This window comes from Sturnira hondurensis, unplaced genomic scaffold, assembly GCF_014824575.4.
Source record: "Sturnira hondurensis isolate 20B ecotype Veracruz unplaced genomic scaffold, ASM1482457v3 Scaffold0005252, whole genome shotgun sequence".
NCBI classification, from domain to species: Eukaryota; Metazoa; Chordata; class Mammalia; order Chiroptera; family Phyllostomidae; genus Sturnira; species Sturnira hondurensis.
In genome coordinates this window covers 3,395,245-3,416,969 of record NW_028077883.1, presented here as the reverse complement: position 1 = coordinate 3,416,969, position 21,725 = coordinate 3,395,245, and the positions used below count along the sequence as shown (strand labels likewise).

The 21,725-nt window shown below is 38.9% G+C and overlaps 1 protein-coding gene across 1 annotated transcript in view; it reads left to right on the top strand.

Annotated features, from left to right (window-relative positions):
* NXPH1 (neurexophilin 1) overlaps window positions 1–21,480 on the top strand; it is a 295,139-nt gene extending 273,659 nt beyond the window's left edge. Inside the window, exon 3 of the mRNA XM_037046395.1 lies at window positions 19,576–21,480. Coding sequence (XP_036902290.1) covers window positions 19,576–20,337 — 762 coding nt within the window. The 3' untranslated portion in view covers window positions 20,338–21,480. The remainder of the gene's footprint in view (window positions 1–19,575) is intronic.
* Window positions 21,481–21,725: the final 245 nt, after the last annotated feature.

Here is a 21,725-nt window from a genome sequence, read left to right as displayed (position 1 = left end):
ATATTTGGCTAGTGTGCACCAGTGTTAAAATATTTAAATGCATATGTAGTAATTGGCTACTAGCCACTGCCTGGGCCATGGGAGTGTTCCCCTCACCCTGCTCCGGCCCAGCTGCTGTGATGGAGATTCTGGCCAGCCAGGCCTCTGGCCCTTCCCACAGGATAATTTCCTCACCTAACTAAGGTCCAGCATCTAAAAAGATGACAAGCACAGCAGGAAAACTACGGGACCAGCACCCATCCTCCGTATATACAGTTATCAACTATTTAATACGCCAAAGTAATTGGTTGCATGTGACTGGAACTGTGTGCATTTCTTCTCTTACTAAACTTGCCTGATTCTGTCATCTTCTTTCTACTTTTCTTCCCTTCGTAGGTTCCCAAAGGAGCATAGAAGCATGGCTCTGTAGACGATGCAGTCTTTCCCTTGAATTAAGCATGCCTTTGAGCATGCTGATTTCCTAACTTCTTACTCTATTTTGTGTTACCACTTGTGAATAAGGTAGAAGAATGACAAACATTTTGTTTTATACATCTGTCTAGTTTTAAATTACTTTGGGAGTAATGAATTCTAGATTTCCCTAATAAATATTAAGCCACAAATTAAAAAATGGGGTTGTGCATGTATGTATATATGTGTGTGTATATATACACAAAAAGCATATGATTTGCATGTGTACACACATGCACATGTATACACAGTCATTTTGGCTTGATGATTCAGGGCTTAAAAAGTCATAACTGTTAATATATTCCTGACACAATATTTCTTTAGCTGCTGATAACCTTCCTTATGATGTGGCACTGTTCTTCCTTCGCATTGCTCCTTGAAATGCATTTCTTCTCTCAAAACAGTATTTATGCAGTCATACTTAATGTGAAAAAGAGGTCTTTCTTTGCACATATTATATGTAAAGTAGGCTTGAACTCAGCTTTTGATTAAAATGTACTTGTGTGGCCTTCTAGCTCATCTTTAATTGCATTTAAAATTCCTTTCTGTGCCTGTTCTGAAGATTGCAAACCAATATTAATAAAGTAGGCTTAGGGTAGTGTAGCACCTGAGCAATAGGTTCTTGACAAAAGTTATTTACTTAACTAGAGTTTCATTTCAAAGTTAACATGTCTCTGTGCTACTTGAATAAAGCACTCATCTGCAAACTCTGTTAGACATTTTAACCCAATTTAATTTATTCCCTGAAAGTTTAATCCACTGCTGCAGAGAGTGGTTGAAAATTTTCCAGAGTCACAACCCACTGAAGTGAAAAATCTTTAATGACATCATAGGTACTGAGCTTCAAGAGTTCAGTTAAAAATCTTCCTCAAAATGTAAAATGGGGGGCAAGAATTAATAGGATATTTTATATAGTTATATTTCAGTCCTACTCCAAATCTTTGTAAAGACACTTGCATCTCCACCATTAAAACTGTATGAAATGAGTTACTTAGACATCTCAGGAGGTAGGGGGAAAAAACCACTTGAATTTTAAACCATGAAAGCAAATCTCTTTTTGAGCATTGGTATTTAAGTGGTTCATTCAGTCATTCTCCATTTTACAAAACTCTATTTGTAATCACATCAAGCAAACAAATCAAACATTAGGAGCCAAGCATCCACAGTGTTCTACCCAACTATGAAGAAAGAGGTCACAGTGCAGAGCACAGGGTGCTTTGGCTTCCACGTAACACCAACCCAGACTACAGTTAATTGTGCAACATAAGCCTGTTTATTGGTTATTGAAATATTTTTGGTCTGACTGCCAGAGAGTGAGGATAAAAACTGGGGAGGAGGAAAAATAAAATCTGAATTGACTTTGTTTTTGGCACAGTAGAAGGCATTTTTGTCCTCTTTGTAGTCTCCCAAAAATCTAATTATTCATTTGGCAGCTTGGCCCCTAGAGCACAACTAGATAGTTGTTTTAAAATATGCAAAGCGCAGATTTCAGATTTAATAGGAGATAATGACCACTTTATAGCCTGTCGGGTCGGGGCCTACTTGGCCTGCTTACAGAGATACTGCTTCCTGGTTCAGTGCTGCAGAGCTGATGATGGCTCAGGGCCAGCAAAGGTGTCGCTGACGTAATAGAAAGTAAGGGTTTCTATGGAACTCTAATGGGATCCTCTGTGTAGAATAGGTCAAAAATGTCATGACTGGGATAGTACCACGCTGATGGGAACATTTCTCTCTCCTGCTTCATTTTATGAAAAAAAGAAAGACAACAAATGCAAAAATCTATGGTTTGAATCAGGCTTCTTTGTAAAGTAATAATTTTATATTCTGAAACTAGGATTATTAGTGAAAATCATATTACGCTTGGGATACTGCCACATCAAAAAGTTAATAGTTCTCTGGTTGCCAAAATGACTTGGAAAGGCACCATTTAGGCAATGCCCATGGCCAAGTGCATTTGCCTTAAGAGCTGGAACATCAGCCTATGGCCTTGCTCCAGAGTCTACACTTTTACTCTTATGCCAAGATACTTAAAACATACACTTTTTCTACACAAATTTAATTATGGAAATTAAATTATTTCATATAAAGTTAACTGTGTGAATCAATACAGTCCTCTTGATGTTAACCAAATTACAGCAAGTATTATTAATATCTACTATTCACTGAGAAGAAACATTCACATATACTGTCTCTAATTCTCAAAATAATGCTGTGGCAAGGGCATTACTATCTCTAATATTTAATGAGGTATAAATTGAGGTTTAAGAGATTATGGCTTTAAAATAGTTATTTGGTCATGAAGCACCTGCTAGATATACAGTTGTGTGCCTATATACCTGAACATATAATGAAAAGTGTGATATGCTAATCAGCTATTTTTGGGGAGTGATGATTCAAGTTATATTTGAACTTGAAGTTCTACATCCAGAGTGGAAGCATGATGATACCTCTGCTTGGTCAAGGTTAATTAGCTCATGACTATTAAGAGACTGAATCACCAGGTATGCTCTTGTTAGAAAGAAACATACAACCATCTTCCTTTGGGTAACAGCAGAACAGCAAGTCCTGGGATTCAAAGTCAGAACCTGGGTGTTGCTTCCTGAATGTGTGATTTTAAGGAATCTTTTTGCTGGTGGGCCTTACTTTCCTCTACTCTGCCTTTGAGTTATTGGTATCTGCATCCCAAGAATGGTGTTGGAGACCAGTCCACTCACATAGCATGTTAGTATAAATGAAAATGATAAACACTATGCAAATATTATTTAAAAAATCTTTGTGATTAAAACAAATTTGTCAGCCTCAGGTGAATACATTTACTCAATCCAGCATATAGTTTTTAAAAAAATATTAGCTTCATTTAGATAAAATGTGAAATGAGAGAGGCTAAAAGTGATAAAATTTAATGAGTTTATTATTAAAAATAGTAAAACAGTTATATATATATGAATTAATTACCTATGAAATTATATTAAATAGCCTGATTTACAAGGCTTTGATTTTACATAGTACAATACTATGTTTTCTCTCCACATCTACTCAAAGCATTGTTTTCTTCACTCTCAAACCAAGGAACACCCTTTCCTCTCAATCAACTCTGTTGATCAAAAACTCTAGACTTTTCTTATAAAATTATTTGCAGGGTACATCAGACAAACCCAAACTGAGGAACATTATACAAATTAACTGGCCTAGGATCCTTGCATTTTACAGAAATATAAAGGACAACAAAACAGAAAGAAAGGTTGCCAAAGGGTCATGACAACTTAGTGCAATGCGTGACCACAGGATTAAATCCTGGGTGAGAAAAATTAGTAAGTAAAAGAGGTATTATTGGGGTAGAAGATGACATTTGATGTTGACTCTAGATTAAATTACAGTATATAGAGAGATTAAAATTTCTGATTTTGATAGCTATATTATGGTTATATGAGAGAATGTAATTTTTCTTAGGAAAAACTCCGGAACCTCTTTAAAGGTAAGTGGGCATGATGCATCCAACTTACTTTGAAAATAAAAAAGTTTTTATAGACATGTACATACATACATACATGCATAAATAAGAGAAAGGGAAATAAAGCAACATGTGATCAAATGGAATTAATTGGTGAATGTGAATAGCATATGTATGTTTGTATAAATAAATAGCATATGTATGTATGTATAAACATACATAAATAGCATATGTATGTTTGTATGTGTAAACATACAAGAGCATATGTATGTTTCTTGTAACATTCTGTAAGATAGAAATTATATCAAAATGTAAAATTACAAAAATATATAAACAGCAATACTATTTTCTGGGCAGATTCAAATTAACATGGATCATCCTTGCAGTTTATCTGAAGAACCAACCAAGATGACTTATCAAAAGATCATTTCACTTAGAAATGCATTTCTTGACTGTTTAAAACTAACTGACACTTTGAAAAAAACATAAATCTCACACCTTCTTTTAACATTATGTCAAACTGTGACATGAGTATTTTGATTATAAGCAAGTCAATGATACCCATGGAATATGCTGTTTAATATTGAAAACACCCAACATCCCCAATGTCAGTGCCGACATGATTCTCCGCACCTGCTACAGCTCACTCAGCTCTGGCTCTCCTGCAGCCCTCTCTGCTGAGAACCACTGTCTTGCCAGGCTCATAGCAGGAGGGCAGCTCCAAAATGCTGGGAACTTTATCCAGTACAGAGTGAGAGGTACAGATGTAAGTTTTCTAGAATGAATGGGCATGCAGATGGATGAGAAGTGAGTAAAATGACTTCCCTGGGGCAATTTTTCAAGAATTTAAAAATCCTAATTACATAACAGGCACTTGCTCGATGGATTTATAGAAGAGAAAACCAGACAGACTCTTGCTTCAACTTTGCTTCTTTTTGTTAAAATAGGAACAAATAAGGCTTTTAGAAACAAGTATAAAGCTCTATCTCTTTTAGAGGCTGAAGAATAATCCCCTCTGTGTTAAAATTTGCTTACCTGAACATCTGTGGCAGTGTTTTCCTCATTTAGACTCTCTGGTCCATCAGAGCAGTTATTGTGGAGACTAAAGTCTCAGCAGGTCTGAGTACAGTTCGGGGGACCCAGTCCGTGCAGGGGATCCTGCCATGCCTTGTATAGTGCTGCTGCGTTAGCATTGGCAAGTGAGGTCAAATTCCCATACCCCTTTTATTCCACAGAATTAAAAGACTCTTTAGCAAAGATAAGCTAGTTTGTTATTTTGAAGTTGACACCCTAATTTCCAGAGTTTTGGCGAACTCTGAAGTAAATATAAAACACCAGCTGTCGATCAACGGCAACTTTGGAACAGGAGAGGATGCCAGTAAACCTTCAGTGCGGTTTTAACTCTGCCCTGAGCCATCTTAGCAAGTTTAAGTGAATTACTCCAGCTCTGTGGGGCTCGGCTTCCTAAAGCATAAAATAATTTCTAAGGCCCCTTTCAGCTTCAGACGTTTTGTGATTCTAATTCAAAACAGTCATGGGCTACCACTGTGTAGACACAAAGCAGAAATGTCACAGTCGCACTGGATTTATCTACGCTCGATCCCGCTAGAGTAACGCCAAAAACGCCTTTAAGGCTCATATTTCTAATAACAGTTACATTTGTACTGTTAACAGACACTTTTACAGCTCAATTCCTAGCCTTTGCAAACACATCCATAAAATTGGTTGTCTTGCTTTACATTTATAAAACCCCACTGTGTTTTTCAAGCAAATGGGCATTTTTGCAGAGAAATAGTGTAGCATAGGTCTAACTGCCTGTTAGAAAGCAACTATTATTTGTCAATACAAATGTCCACTTGAATAGTGCAAAGAAAATGCCCCCGGAAGGCCTGGCAGTCTCCGGTTGAATGCTTCTGGCTGTCTGTTTTTGACACTCATAAGCATTTTCTTTCGTTATCATTTTGGGATTAAATTTCTGGAAATCTAAGAAAGAAAATCCAGAGGGTAGAACTAACTTTTTGGCCACCATGGAAACCACACTCATCATTTCATTAAGTATTTTTGATATTTGTCAAACCTCCAAAGTACAGTTATGTTCCTCTAGGCATTATTACTCTTGTTCACTTTTTTATTTTTATTTAAATGGAAATGCTCACATTTATTTGGAGATTTTTGATGAAATATTCCTGACTGGTTATAATGGCTTGTAGCAGTCATTCACTTGTATTTTCCTAGAAAAATATCACCTTTTCTCTTGCATCACCACGCATGTTTACAGAACTACACAAAGCCTGCATGAAGGCTTACAATATAAACACATTTATCTATGCAAGAAAATGAACTGTTTATCTGTACACGAAACAAACTCATGTACAAAGGGATATCATTATATGTGGGTAGATGATCCATTCCAGCATGCATTTATTAATTCTACTGATATTTGTAGAGCACCTACATGGAACCCGACATTAAATAAAGCGTGATAAAAATAATGACCAATGTACTAGATGGATCCGCCATGAAGATGATAGCTTCAGGGACTTAATATAGATAGATAGATGGTAAATAGAGATAGAGATAATATTACTTTTATGAACAAATAGTACAGGTTACTCTGAGAGGACCAACCATCCCTGTGGAAAGGAAGTTTAAGCTGAGCTAGAGAATGAGCAGGGATTAGCTGAGCAAATGGGTAGAAAGGATTCCAGGACAGAGATGCAGCCTGTGCAAAGGCCTTGAAGTTGAAAGAAAGAGAACTCACAGAGTCTGCTGTGAACCGAACTTGGTTGCCAAAAGGAAGAGTAGCTAAGGTCAGGCTGGAGATGTAGAAACATGTTGCACTGAGCTACACTAGTTTGTAAATATATAAATTTAAGCACTTCATCGCCGAATACCTCCTCTATCAGGAATCCAAGCCTCAATGGCAGCTGCTTTCGTTGGCGATGGCTTCTGTAGCAGTTCCTTGAGCAACAGCAGTTTCTTCCTGGTCCCTGCAGCCCAGGGAGGAAGTGGCTCCCAGGGTCCTGATCAGTTAGCAGGAGCCACGAAGGTTGCTGGTCCATCTTTTTTCAAAGAGCTCTGGGACCTTTAGTAACACAATTTTGTCTGACTTCAGAACCACAAACAGACAGCTGTCGAATGTCCTACCTGTGCCCTCTAGTGGCAGCTGGAGTATGACCCAGCTCTTTGGAGAAGGGTAATTACACTTATTTCTCCCAGTTTGCAAGTAAGCAAGTAAATACAGAGACAAACCAGGGGAGGACAGACTACCCTAACAACCTGTCCTCTCCCAGTTCTTCAGGGTAGCTTCTATCCACAGTGCTCACAGCAGGGCAGATTGCTAATACTGTGGTAATCATTTTAAAGCCCATTAAAGACAAGGGGTCTCAGGGCTCTGACCACACACACATTTTCACCCAACCTCTCTCTCGGCTGACTTCTCTGACAGGATCCTCTGGCAGTTTGAGCCTGTTTGTTTCATCTCCTTCATGACCCATCTCCTCCTGTAGTATAAACTTTGGGTGAACATTCCTCTTTGATTTAGTAAAACTGTTCACTTAATTCCCTGGGTAACAAAAAGAAAAAAGTCCTTTTCCTTTTGGGGCTCCAGAAACACCACGCAGTTTTATATCTGATAAGCTTTAAGCCACAGCAACTAAATCCCAAAGACACCTTTTTGCTTGTATATGAGATCTTTCTGCCTACCCTTTTCTCTGCCTACCCTTTTCTCTGCCTACCCTTTTTTCTGTGACAACTGGCTCTTTGATGTGAGATTCCACATACCATGCTTTAAGAAATGAGGAATAGGGGAGAGGTGCATTACGACCAAACGAAATCTAGCCCCAACTAGTGGGCAGCAGGTGCATCTGGTTCCAAAGCTGGCAGTCACTGGACAAGAGATCTGTGGATGACAGAGTGGTTTCCCAGTGCTAGGAATCCTGCAAGGAAGAAACAGAAGGCCCAGGATAGGTGCCAGTCTTCTTATGGCAGGGGTATTAGGAGGAACAGGCGCCTTAAGAGATTTCAAGGGAATTGTTTTCTCCTGGACACCGTGGCCTTTGAAGTCCCCTTGGCACATTAGTTGTACCTTCTCTGAGATATGCTTAAGAGCCACGTGGGGCCTGGTGCTATAGGCTGGATGTGCTTTTATCACATCCTACTCTGGCAGGGCATGACCCCAAAATACTGGGGTCCAACCTCAGCAGCCTTTGGTGAAGGGGTGAAGGAGATCATTCACCATGCTGGATTTTGTCTCTTTCGGGAACATGGGAGATGCCTAGTCCACGGACTTTGACAGGAGTGTGGAGAAACTGTACTTTCCAGATGCATGCCCTCTTTCATGTTTCTGGTTGACTGGCCCCTTGTCCCCTCTGCACCTGGGAAGCACTGCACAGTGTCCACTCGATGGGTGAGAGAGAGACCCTAGGAGAATTTTTGAACAAATTTTGGGATCTCAATGGCACAGAGATGATATTTCCCTGCACACTCCTCTCTACCACTTTATTTATATAATTTCTTCCTTTGTCATCTATTGCAAGATTTCCAGATTCACCTCTGGACAACCAGAGGATATCAAGTATATTGTCTCTAAAAATTTCAGAGTTGTAGTTTCCTCAGAAATTTGAGCTCCCACTGGATTGGATATACTACTATTACTACTGAGAATGTTCTTATACACCTTTGCCGTGAGTGAGAACATATGTTCATACAGGTTACTGGAAACAGGGTTGGATGGTGAGTCTATCTTTCCTCATTTGGTCCATTCTAGAAAGGTATGTGCGTTGTTTGACTTACAGAAGCTATAAACTTCCATTAGCATCCATATAGCAAGCTTTGTTGTAGTCAATCACTGATATTTGCCTCTAATTCAGAAAGACAGACCCTGGATTTAATCCAGCTTTTCCTTCATATACCACATTTCTCTTTCCCTTAATAAACATCTAAATTTACTGATATTCAAATCTCTTCATCCGTAATTAAAAAAAATGATGCTCAAATGGCTTTTTCTTTTCAGCCAAGACATAGTGTTTCACATTATTTTAAACGTTTTGTTTATTATCATAACTCCATAGCCAGGGGCCATCATATGAGATGCTCATACATTTTAAGTGGAAATAATATAAAGTGCTAACAGAAAAAGCAACATTTATAATGCAAACTTGGGTAATCTGTAATTATGTTTCGAGAGAATGGATTCAATGGGACTATGTGGAATAATAATTATTAATATCTCATCAATGTTAATATGTCTGTATGTCAAAAGTCATGTATATATTTATATGTTTATATGATGAGCATGAGGGATGGGACAACATTTTCATAGACTGAAAAGTTCCTCCTCTTAGTAGCAGGAACAATAGTTTGTGGCTCTTCACAAAGCATGCTTTTCTCCCTGTGGTTAAAAAACCGTGAACAATTTTATAACTGTACCTGCAGGAAAAGGAGTCAAGGGAAAGCTAATTATTGTGGTTCTAGGAACTCATGCAAAGCCCAGGCACCCAGGACTCGAAACCAGTCTCCAGTACGGAATGTAGAGAACAGTTAAAACCCTGTGTTGGAAGGGAGCCATCCTTCCTGGGGTCATGACAACTCGTGGGGTAAACACCTAAAATTCTTAGTTGTTGGAGGGTTCTTCAAACTGGTAGAAACCTACTGTCTTTCTAGTTTTTGAGGATGGCATGCAATGTCCACGCTGGGCTAAATGTGTTCTCCTAAAGCTATGTTAGAGATAAGTTATTTTTTGCCAACACTTGATCACAACAGAATCAGTGCAGTCTCCTACCACCACCTACTGCAAAAGATGGCCACAGAGCATTGTTTCAATTATACTAATTTTGCCTTGGTTTGTTTGGACCATTTGAGCAGATGCAATGTCACCAGTCGGAAGACAGGAATAGAATAGCAATGTGCAATCTGAAAGCCTTGTTTTCTACCCCCCTAGGATTTCATAACCTAGCTAAGCACAATAGCTTTCTCGTGTTGAACTCATACTATTTTCCACACTTTACATGTAAAACTTTTAACTTCATGAAAATTCAATGAGTGAAGTATCATCTCCAGTCTGTAACTAGAGAAAGCATGGCTGTAAGTGGTTATTAGTGATAGAGTAGCAGATTTTGGGTTTAGCCCTATGGTCTCTAGTGCAAAGCCCATTCTCTTCATTTTTATGCCATACAGCCTGCCAGCACCAACTGGGTTGAGGGAGAGGCATGAGTTTCTTTTCTGCCTTTCCATTCTTCATGCAGCACTGCAGCTCCTGGTACACTGCTTTGTAGTGGGTGGAGATGGTGTATTTTTGATGTGTTAAAACACTAACCCATTTCCTCTGGCTTATCATAGATAACACAGGCGCTCCAGGTATTGCTGGTGAAGTGCAGCCTCTGAACTTGAAAGAGAGAAATCTCCGAGGGCCACATGTCCTCCCCTCCAGATCTCAACTGTGATGAAAGAATCAATGAGTCTACACTATTGAAATAGATATACTGAGACTATAAACTATACAATTTATTGAGTGCTTACTCTATGCCAGGTGCTCCCTCTCCCAAGTTACAAAACGGAGACAACCGTACTTGAACAACAATAAAAAAATTTTAAAAACAATAAAAAATTTCTCAAAGAGTTTACAGTCCTCTGGGGGAAACTTTATGAAAAAAGCCTAACATATTTAGATATAACTGTGTGCTTTTCTCTACACTAATTCAAGAGAAAGCAAGGGCATATGTAGCCCACCTTGTAAGGTTTTACAGTGCCTGAAATAGAGAAAATCCTAAAATTGCAGTGAGATAAATATGAAACTGAACCAAGTGAATGAAAAGATGATTGGGTATCACACCCAGTGTAAGCCTATGGCCAATAGAGACATTTTTAGGCATGAACAACTCGTATAGTTGATTCCCTCTGAACTTTTTCTAAGAGAATCACATAAACCTGTACACCCCTAAAAACAAAAATCCAACTCAAGAGAGGAGGGAGGTGAAGTGTATGAAACAACAGTAAGGAGAAAAATCAATGGAATCAGGCTAAAAAAATAACTATAGGTAACCTGGCTGTGAAACAATGTAATGATTAAGTATCTACCACCAAGGTTTACAAGAAGTATAAATATGATACATTCATACTACAGAACACTATGTTCCCATTCAGTAAAGATGTCATTGACTGAAAACACATCAAATGCAACTCATTAAGTATGACACTTTTTTATGTAAAATATTTATGTATGAAAAAACACTGAAAATATTTAGGAATAAAGAATCGACAGGTTTTACCTTAGGAGAGAGAGGTGGGCTTACAAGGGAGAAGGAGCTGACAACGAAGACAGGCTTTAATCTTTACTTTGTATCCTATAATATTTTGATAAGTATGTACGGATGTGGAACTGCATGATTAAACTGATTTTTAAAAATAAAGAATGCCCTCTGTGGAGTAAGTAAGAAGTATTTCTTTCACTTACCAGCAGTGATATCTGACAAGCTGTTTTTGAGCTTTCACATTGGCATATGTAAGCTGAAGATAAAAATACTGACCTTAAAGTTTTTATGTTTGTATGTGTATGCGTGTATATGTGATGGGGGGACGAGAGAGAGAGAAAGAGGGAGAGAGAGCACGAGCACACTGTGTGATTTAAAATAAAATCAGAGCCATATGTAAAATGCTAATTACAATGTCTGGCATATAGTGTACCCTTAACTAGGAGCAGTTAATAGCATGCAACATATATTCAACGTAGTGAATCATAAAACTGCCAAAATGATGTTGTAATCATAGAGCAAGGCCATTTTGTTGATTAGTTATTCACTGATGAAAGATATTACTTAAGCATCATGTTGTTTAAAATTTTTGTTTGGCTTCAAGTATTCATATAGTTGATGAAATAAATACATGACTTTCAAAGCAATTTGAGATTATTTATATTGAACAGTAATAGATCAACAGTAAAATGTGCAGGTTGGTAGAAACTAGAAGGCATCTTATTGCTCTTTTATAGAAAGAGGTACACAAACATCTGGAGACACCTCTAGTCAGAGACCATATATGTAAAGGAATGCAGTTTTTGCATGAACCCTCATAAGGCCAGGAGCATCACAGAGATTGCAATAAAGCTGGAGAGTGGTAAATATCCAAAAGTGCCATCTTTCAACACTATTTTAAAAGCTAAGGTATTGATTTTTTTATTATAAATGTATACTAAAAAGATACTAGAGGTAGCAATGTGAAAGTATGCCCTAAGACATATAAAGGAGATTGATCAAACTGTGGCAACTCTTTACGTGCTAACACTTCTGACATCCAACATCCAACATACCTCATCTTTATCTCCCTCGTCTTTTACAGAGTTTCTGCCCTAGACACACACGCCCCCTTCATTTTAGACCCTGTTTTTGTTTATGGCTAAAAGAAAGGACCATTCTCTTTACACCCATTTAGTAATCTTTTCAAAATAAACACATGATTTAAAATGTATGTACCTCATCATGTTAACAATCTTTATTATTCTCTGTGTTTCTAAAACAAGGAGACAAACGACACATATAATTTACGGAAATGGTATCACTGATTCAGTAAGCCAGCTCCTTTCAAATGGGCATTGGCCACTTTTGACATGGAAAATTATAATCAGTTAAGAAGTACAGCATATTTGGTGTTTTCATTGTTATAAAAAGTGGTTGAATGTAGAAAAAGGTTCACAATGCTTTGCCCTTTTGGAGTTGCATTAATCTGAGGTTGCCTGGTTTCTCTTGTGCTCATCTTCATGCTGTGCCCTCTCTACTTCCCTTACCACTCAGATGTGCTGACATCAAAGTATCTTTAGACGACTTTTAGAAAGACACCCTTTTGCTATGTTTATCAATGATAGAGGATGTTCTGGGCACAGGTTTTCTTTTACAATGATGATGTTTATTCAGTAAGGCTCAAAATCCATTTCTGTTTTGTGTATATGCTTATGTGTTTCAAAGATGAAAGTTTGTAAGGCATAAAGCAGTATGATAGAATGAGAAAGGCGATGATTTCTGATAGCATCTGGATGTATTAAGCTAGTTCTTTCTCATCTTGCATTAACTTTTCACCACTATCCCAAGGTAGCTTTAATAAGGTAGATTTCAAAAGTCAAGGGGCTTGTTTTCAAGTGTGTTTACTATTAGACTTTTCCTTGGGATTTAAATCTTGCCCATGCCTGCCTTCCTTCTTCCTCTCCTCCCTTGCTTTTTCTTCAATAAACTTCTTTTGTTTCTACCCGGCCTGGTTCCTCTTCTGTCTGTCCTCAAAGAACTGGCATTTCTTACATATTGCCACCAGCCTTCTTTTTTATCATCATGCTGTAGCTACATAGTACCATACACTCACACTGCAAAATCAACATCACCACCTCCTCATTTTTCCAGACCTTCTGATCCATCTAACAAATGTTCTTTTAAATAGCCTCATCAGTGCTGAAGGGGGGGTGGCTCAGTGGGTTGGGTGTCGTCCTGTAGAGGGAAAGGTGGCCAGTTTAGCTCCTGGTCATGCCTGGGATGTGAACCAGGTCCCCAGTTGGGGGTGTGCAAGAGTCAACCGATCAATGTGTCTCTCACACATTGATATTTCTCTTCCACCCTTCTTCCTTCTCTCTGAAAAATAAATAAAAATTAAATCTAAAAAAGTAAGAGCAAATAAATAAATAGCTTCATCAGAACAACTTGCAGGCATTTCAATGTCCAATGTCCCTCTGAGATTTAATTTTATTTTCCAGCTAATTTGTTACTCCTGTATCCCTTACAGTGTAAGCAAACTCATTAACTTTTTCATGTTCCTGCTTAGCCAATAAATCATCGAGTTGATTTAATCCCACCTCTGAAATATCTCATGTATCTATTTATTCTTTCTTTTTTTCCTCTATCACTGCCTTGGTTAAGGATCATCGACTTTCTCAAATGAAGTATTGCAATTAATTATTTAACTAGTCATTTTTTTCAAGGTCTCTCCCTACCAATGCACCCTTTAAAGTCCAACCAATGATTTGTCTAGAGCCAGAATGACCTACTTAAAAACAAAACAGAACAAAATTTAGTGGTTCCCGTTACCCATAAGACTAAGTTTAACGGACTTTGCAGGATATTTACAATTTGACCATAGCATACTTTGTCCAAGTTCTATCAACTTCTTGCAAGTTCTTTGTCTGTTTCTCTTCCATATCAATGCTCCCCAAGGCTCAGAAGGACCTATTTTCCAGTCTTACATTTGGCATGTCCTTCTCAGCTCTGTTCTTTTGCACAGTTTGTTCCTTATGCTTAGAGGTCCTCTTGTATAATCTGCTCAACCTCTAAACCTCTTTTATATTCCAGATCTGAGGATCATGTCTTCTGCTACATGTTCTCTACGTTTAACTTTGACTATGCTTGTACACAGTATTGGTCACATCACACTGTTCTTTGCTTAACTGAGTCACCCATTAGACTGTGAACATTTTGAGGGCAAAGACCATGTCTCATTTACCTTTGTATTCCTGTTATTTAACTCAGTATTAGCAGATTCTCACTATGTAGTTATTTAATTAATAAAACAACATAAGTTGGGGTTGTTTATACTGAAAGATCTGGCAACTTTTCTGAGGACCCTCCCTGGTGTTTCATGATTCATGATTAATATTCTCTTTTAGACATTGCCCTGCTCCTCTCCTAATCTAAGCAAAAGGGAAGGGAAGAGAGAATAGGAATATTCAAGATAGTACTGGCTGGGTTGCTCAGTGTGTTGGAGTGTCATCACATGCACCAAAAAGGTTGCGGGTTTGACCTCCAGTCGGGGCATGTATGGGAGGCAACTGCTGATGTTTCTCTCTTACATGGATGCTTCTCTCTCTCCCCCCTTCCTCTCTGTCTAAAATCAGTAACATATCCTCAGGTAAAAATGGAAAAAGAAAAGACTATTCAAGACCGCGTGGATGACTGATAATTACGGCTGAAATCTGCTTGGGTTCTGCACCCAAACTGAGATGTTCCAGACACCCCAGGCAGGGCGTCCAACCTGTGGCCTGTGGGCTGCATGGGTTCTGAGATGCCTGTGAGTGAGGTCCAAAAAAAAAATTATAAATTTACTTAAAACATTAAGAGATTTTTTTGTGATTATGTGTTGTGTGGCCCAAGACATTCTTCTACCGCCAGTGTGGCCCAGAGATGCCAAAAATTTGGAAACCCCTGTTCCAGAGTGTTTTCTTGACTGTCAGCACTATTGGAAGGAAGCCTTTTATGTCATCCCACTGAAGGCAAATTGATCCATTGCTTCTTAGATAGTTAAACAGTTTAATGGCTGAACATATGCTCATTGTTTGTTAAGTTTTACTATCTACTCATCCCACTATGTATATGGATGTTTCTGTCTCTCTCCTCTTCCCCCCTCTCTAAAAGCAATTAAAAAATGTCCTCAGGTGAGAATAAAAAATAACATATGCTTTCTTTTTAATTATTTACTTTAGGTTTGGGTTATGTAAGGGAAAATTTTTTGAAAAATACTTTTGTTCTCAAATCCTATTACGAAGTCATTCATTAACATAAAATATTACCCAATGGGATTCAGAGGATGATAGTACAACAGTTAGTAATACTGATGTTGAACACTCAACATAGTTCAGGTACTGTCTGGGTGCCTTAAGTGGAGTATCCTGTTTAATTTTCACAACAGCTCTGGGAAGGGATGGGAATTATTCTCCTATTTTACAGAGGAGCAGCATAAACAAGCTGAGCAACTTGCCAGCACCACACAGCTGTGAAAGATCACAGCCTGGACGGGGATCCAGGCAGTCTGACTCTGGAGCTCACATTCATAATTATTACAGCTGTGGAGGGCATAATTTTTTTTTAAAGATTTTATTTATTTATTTATCTTTAGAGGGGAAGGAGAGGGAGAGAAACATCAATGTATGGTTGCCTTTCGTGCGTCCCCTGCCGGGAGTTGGCCTGCAGGGAACAGGACTACAACCCAGGCATGTGCCCTGACTGGGAATCGAACCGCGATCCTCTGGTTCGCAGGCCCACGCTCAATCCACTGAGCTACACCAGCCCGGGCTACATAATTTAGAACTAAATCTCTGTTCTACCTGAAAACCAGACATTCACCTGCCTGCTATAGTCTTATAATCCTTTTATATATATTGGATCTTCTTCCTTGAAATCATACCTCCTACTTCCACATCTTTTCCCTCTCACCATCCTCTCCCTCCCCATGCCACTGGGAAACTGCACTTCAATTCCCTTGTGCCTCCTTCTTTGGGACAATTTCATTCCTGCTTCATGAGCCAGCCCACTGTGGATGTGTCTCATTACAGCCCCTCTCCTCAATCGAGCATGTTGGTGCTGAGATACAAGTATCCAGCTGGTACCAAACGTGTGCTGCAATTGTTTTTGTTTCTGGTTTGTTTTTTTTTTTTGCCACCCAAAGAATGGTAAAGTGTGTAATTCCAGATAAAAATGAGAGAATAGGATATGCATTTATTCTCTAATTTTCTTTTAGAATAGGACATAAATATATAGGCTGCATTAAGGATAATGCTTATTTAATTAGGCAAGTAAAGGTTTAGATGTTTGACCAAATCAATCAGGTTTCCATGAAACACAGCAAAACAAAAGCACACACACACTAATTCAAAAGATCTGTACTACTCTTTCCATGAGTGTTCACTTTAAATTTTATATTTTGGAGACCCTGTGTTATAGAAAAATGATGTGTTTTGAAGTGCACTTCTCTTGGTAAATTTGTAGAAAACTTTAGTTGTTTCTATTAGTTTTGTGGTTATAATGATTATTATGTATTAACTATGGAACTATGGAGAGTTATGGTTTTGATATTAGAATAAACATTGTCCTACAGAAGACTGGCTTTGTTATCAGACAGAGAGGATCAGTGGAATGCTTTATGTTTTTCTCTTTAATAAAATGTTATATTTCTATGCATCGTCCCCTTCCCCAAAGAGTATTTCCCTCTCAGTATTATCCTTTTAAGACTTCATATTTAGTTCTTGTTAAAAATGGATTTAGATAAAGCAAGCATTTTGCTATTATTAGTCACTTGTTCCTTGAGTGTGATCCATTTCTTGAATGATGTTTTGGCCTGAAGAGAATCTAAAAACAGGAAAGCATTCAGGTGCTGGGGAAAAGAGGAGAGGCAAATTCAAGGGTTGAGCAGAAGGGAAGGGGAAATATCTAGAGCTAAAACAGTTGAATGCAAAGACAATCTTTTCTTAATTCTCAATATTTTCTCCGAGATCAATCATGGCTCATCTGATAACCACCTCTGATTCCATGCAAGGGAACTTGTCCCTTTTGGTTAGGTGACATTTTTAAGAATACTGAAAGTGACTGTGCATGAAGCAGGTCTGTGCTTCCCTTAGATGTGACCCCACCCCCACTGTAATCTGTCCATTATTTCTGTGCCTCATCCTGTTCCTAGGATCTGTTTTGCTGTTGGTCTTGTTTGTCTTTCCTTCACTGACTTCTGTGCACCCTGGCCTCTGGATCATTCTATGAGGGCATTGCTATTGCCTTGGCATCACAGCATCTGCAACTTGACCCAGGCTGGGGCCCCAAAATAGTTGACATAGCTTTTTGTATTAGCCTTCTAATCTTTTAGTTTTGGTTTTTCAGGGTGCAGTCATGAGACATAAACCCATGATAAACCTCATGTTCTCTCAGCGGCAGTGCATTTATGTGGGACTAAACTTACAGGATTTCTTGAGCTCAGCATTAATGGAAGAGAGCTGCCTTGGCTGGTGTTTTTTTCCCAGGTGGTACTTTCCATTCATATCACCTCAGTTTGAACTGGGGGGAGAAGAGACTGTTTGCTAGCTGGTAGCTGGTAGTAAAGAGCTCAATGACCCTACAGGAGTTTTGAAAAGGCAAGATTACAAGATCAAAGTGACTTCGTTTTAGCTTAGGTTGCCAAGGTCCCCTGCACATGGGAACCATCCCATGCAGCTTCTGAGTACTTGGCTGTATTCCGGAACAAAACTGCTCTCAGGCCAGACCTCCATGTATACCATTTGGTTATCTTCTTTCTTTGTCTTCACATATCAGCACGAGATTCATAAGAATAGCTAAATTTAATTGAGCCGCGCCTACATGCCAGCCACTGTTCTGAAGGTTTTACATGTTTTAGGTTCAGTCCTTACAGTGATGCTATGAGGTAGGCATCACTATTACTCTCACTTGGCCAAAGGCATGCAACTTGGAAGTGGCAGAGCTAAGTGCAGGTCTCAGGGAGAGTGGCCCTAAAAGTCATGCTCTCACTCCCTAGGGGGGAGGATAGTGTTCTGTCGGCACAAATGACTGAGTAAAAGTCTAGTCTCAGGCCAGGGTTGTATGCTAAAAGAGGCCCCTAGAATGCAAATTTAATTCTTACTGAGCCTGAGCTCAAAATGCTCTCCAGGAATGGCTTCTCATTTTGAGACCAGTTTAGAAGGAGACTAGAGAGTCCAGTGAGGCTGCTGAGTGGTAGTGAGGTTCAGGTCTGAGGCAGGACTCCAAATTGGTTCTGAAGGGGCCTGGCAATAGAGGTTCATTGTAAAACTTGGCTTTTTAATGGGCAGCTATGGGGAACTCCCTTTAATAGCCTTACCGGAGAACTGCCCGTCCACACCTTAAAGGATTTATTTGCATGGGCTGGTTTGGTTCCTGTGGGTCCTGACTCTGTCCCCTCCTGTACTTGAACCTTCCATGTGAGGGTCAAAAGTCACTGCTTTAACTTTAGGCCAATGAGGCCATTGTGGACATGCATTTATTTCTTTACATAGGGGGTGCTATAAAGACAAGGCTTATGGAATCGCACAGGTACAGATTTGGTTGTTTGATGAATCAGTTAGATTCAGAATTTCTCTGAAACCCTGGGCCAGTTGGGGGTTTCATTCCTCCTAGAGAGGAAATAATGGGGTCCCAGGAGAACAACTGCTGGATGTGACCCTCCCAGTCCGACCTGAAGGGACCTCTCTGTTATTGACCACATGTTTTTGTTTGTTTTTGTTTCTCTACTTTGACAATGACGTAGAGGGCATTGTGCGGTAGATGTCTTCATTTATGTCTCTCTCCCTAGACCACATGTTGAAACCCTTAAGATAAAAACTCTGTCTTATGTAATTTGGCCCTTACTTGTAATAGGTGATAACAAACATGCTCTTTTGTTTTGACCAGTTAAAGCGTGCTAGAGACCCTTTGCACAAGTAGCAGCTTTCTAGCATGAGCCTGTGTGGACTGACAAACCTCTGTGGGACGTTGGCTGATGCATTTCAGAGAGTCACACCATTTCAAAGCTTATAGTAACTTTGAAGTAGAAAAATAACATCATGAATTATAAAGTTTTATTTTAAAAGTGTTTAGATTTTGGTGCTGAGAAATAATTACTTTAGCTGGATTTATGTTTGAAATCAGTTTGCTTCATTTATGTGAGATGGCCTTTCACTCCTTAAAGTCAGTGTTTCTACAGTGTTTCGGTCATGTTTCGTGGGGCTTTTAACCCACCTACACCCCCTGTCTTCCATCATTATGTATACATACAAGTGGCATTTTGTTACATACAAATAAATATTGGCCAGATGCTAAAGGTACTTTAAGAAGTGTCATCATTTAACTGAATCTCTTTGAAATGGCTTTGATCTGTGTGTGAAATGTTCCCAGGTACAGAGATGTAAATGCCATTTTCTGTTCTGTTTTTAGGTCACATGTGCCAATTTAACAAATGGTGGAAAGTCAGAACTTCTAAGATCAGGAAGCAGCAAATCCACACTAAAGCACATATGGACAGAAAGCAGCAAAGACTTGTCTATCAGCCGACTCCTGTCACAGACTTTTCGTGGCAAAGAAAATGACACAGATTTAGACCTGCGATATGACACCCCAGAACCTTATTCTGAGCAAGACCTCTGGGACTGGCTGAGGAACTCCACAGACCTCCAAGAGCCTCGGCCCAGGGCCAAGCGAAGGCCAATTGTTAAGACAGGCAAGTTTAAGAAAATGTTTGGATGGGGTGACTTTCATTCCAACATCAAGACAGTGAAGCTAAACCTGTTGATAACTGGGAAAATTGTAGACCATGGCAATGGGACGTTCAGTGTTTACTTCAGACATAATTCCACTGGTCAAGGGAATGTATCTGTCAGCTTGGTGCCCCCGACGAAAATAGTGGAATTCGACTTGGCACAACAAACCGTGATTGATGCCAAAGATTCCAAGTCCTTCAACTGTCGCATTGAGTATGAGAAGGTTGACAAGGCTACCAAGAACACTCTCTGCAATTACGACCCTTCAAAAACCTGTTACCAGGAGCAGACCCAAAGTCATGTGTCCTGGCTCTGCTCCAAGCCCTTCAAGGTGATCTGTATTTACATTTCTTTTTATAGTACAGATTATAAACTAGTACAGAAAGTGTGCCCTGACTACAACTACCACAGCGACACACCTTACTTCCCCTCCGGATGAGGATGAATGTGAGTTCGAGACTGAAGCCTGAGGAATTTTAGGTCACATGACAGGGCCGTTACCTCAAAGAAGAAGGTCATATCTGTTGCCTGGAATGTGTCTACACTTCTGCTCTTGTCAACTGGCTGCAAACACGCTAGTGGAAAACAATCTGATGTAACTCTGCCCAGTCAGCTCCATCTCTTGGTATAGTTGTAAATCACCACAGATTTTAAAGCCACACTCGAAGACATGCTTTCACACATAGATGTACACAAACACACACTTATACACATTTCAGCTTGCATCTGTCATGATTCCTGTCGAGAGGGCTTTCATTGTCTGACTCATAATGGTTCAGGATAAAAATATCATCAAGCAAAAGGATTAACTAGACAGTGAATGGTTTCTAACCCTTGCTGTTGTGGAAATCTCTTTTAAAGTCCCGAGTACATGCTAATCAATAGTCCCCACTCATGCATTCCTACTGCTTGGAGTAGCTGTGCTGGTCAGTACTACCGTAGGAGTATATGCTTGTTCACATGGAAACTATATGTCTTTAGAGTTCAGTATCCTTTATTTTATGAACAACAACAAAGTGTAGTAACTTTTTTCCAGCATACAGTAGGCACATTCAAGGTGATACAAGATGGCTCTTTTTTTCTATGGAGGGAGCCTGTTCTCAGTAAAGATGAGCAAACATTTGGAATTTACATGTGGGCAGACCCAGGATTACAGCATTCATCATCAACCTTCGGACTTCCGCAAAGTTGAGACCCGCGAAAGCTGCTTAAAACAAGTTCTGATCATTATGTAAGAAGGGAAACGCCTGACAGACACCATGTAAGTTAGAAGTGTCTGTCTTATCTTTACTACACATATTGTAACAAATTCAATATCCTAGTCTTCATTTGTATGAATGGTTTGTATTGTACATAGTTTAACCAAGTGTTATTTGAGCTGCTTATTAATATTAACTTGTATTTGTCTTTCTGCCTGTTATTGGTTAAAAAAGAAAAAAGGATATGAGGAATCCATTTTATCAATGTAGCTGTGAATTCCATTAAAAAAGAAACTTAATGTACAAAGCATTTATTCAGCTCAAGTATTGTTGAAAGCTAAACATATACAACATTACAATCTGTCTGTATTTAGATATTTTATTTCTGGACAAAATGAAATGTACATACAAATAAAATGCTTAAAGTTGAGTTTCAATATGTACTGGTGTAAGATGATGATTTAAATGGTTCTGACAAGAAGAATGTGTTGGAAATACATTCATGATTCTGCATCTCATATCTCTAAATTTGTATAGAACTATCTAAATTTCTATTAGTTGCCTGGTCAAAACAACTCAGAAGTTTCAATCTCAATTCTGGAAAATGGTTGTGGCATATGGCATTGCA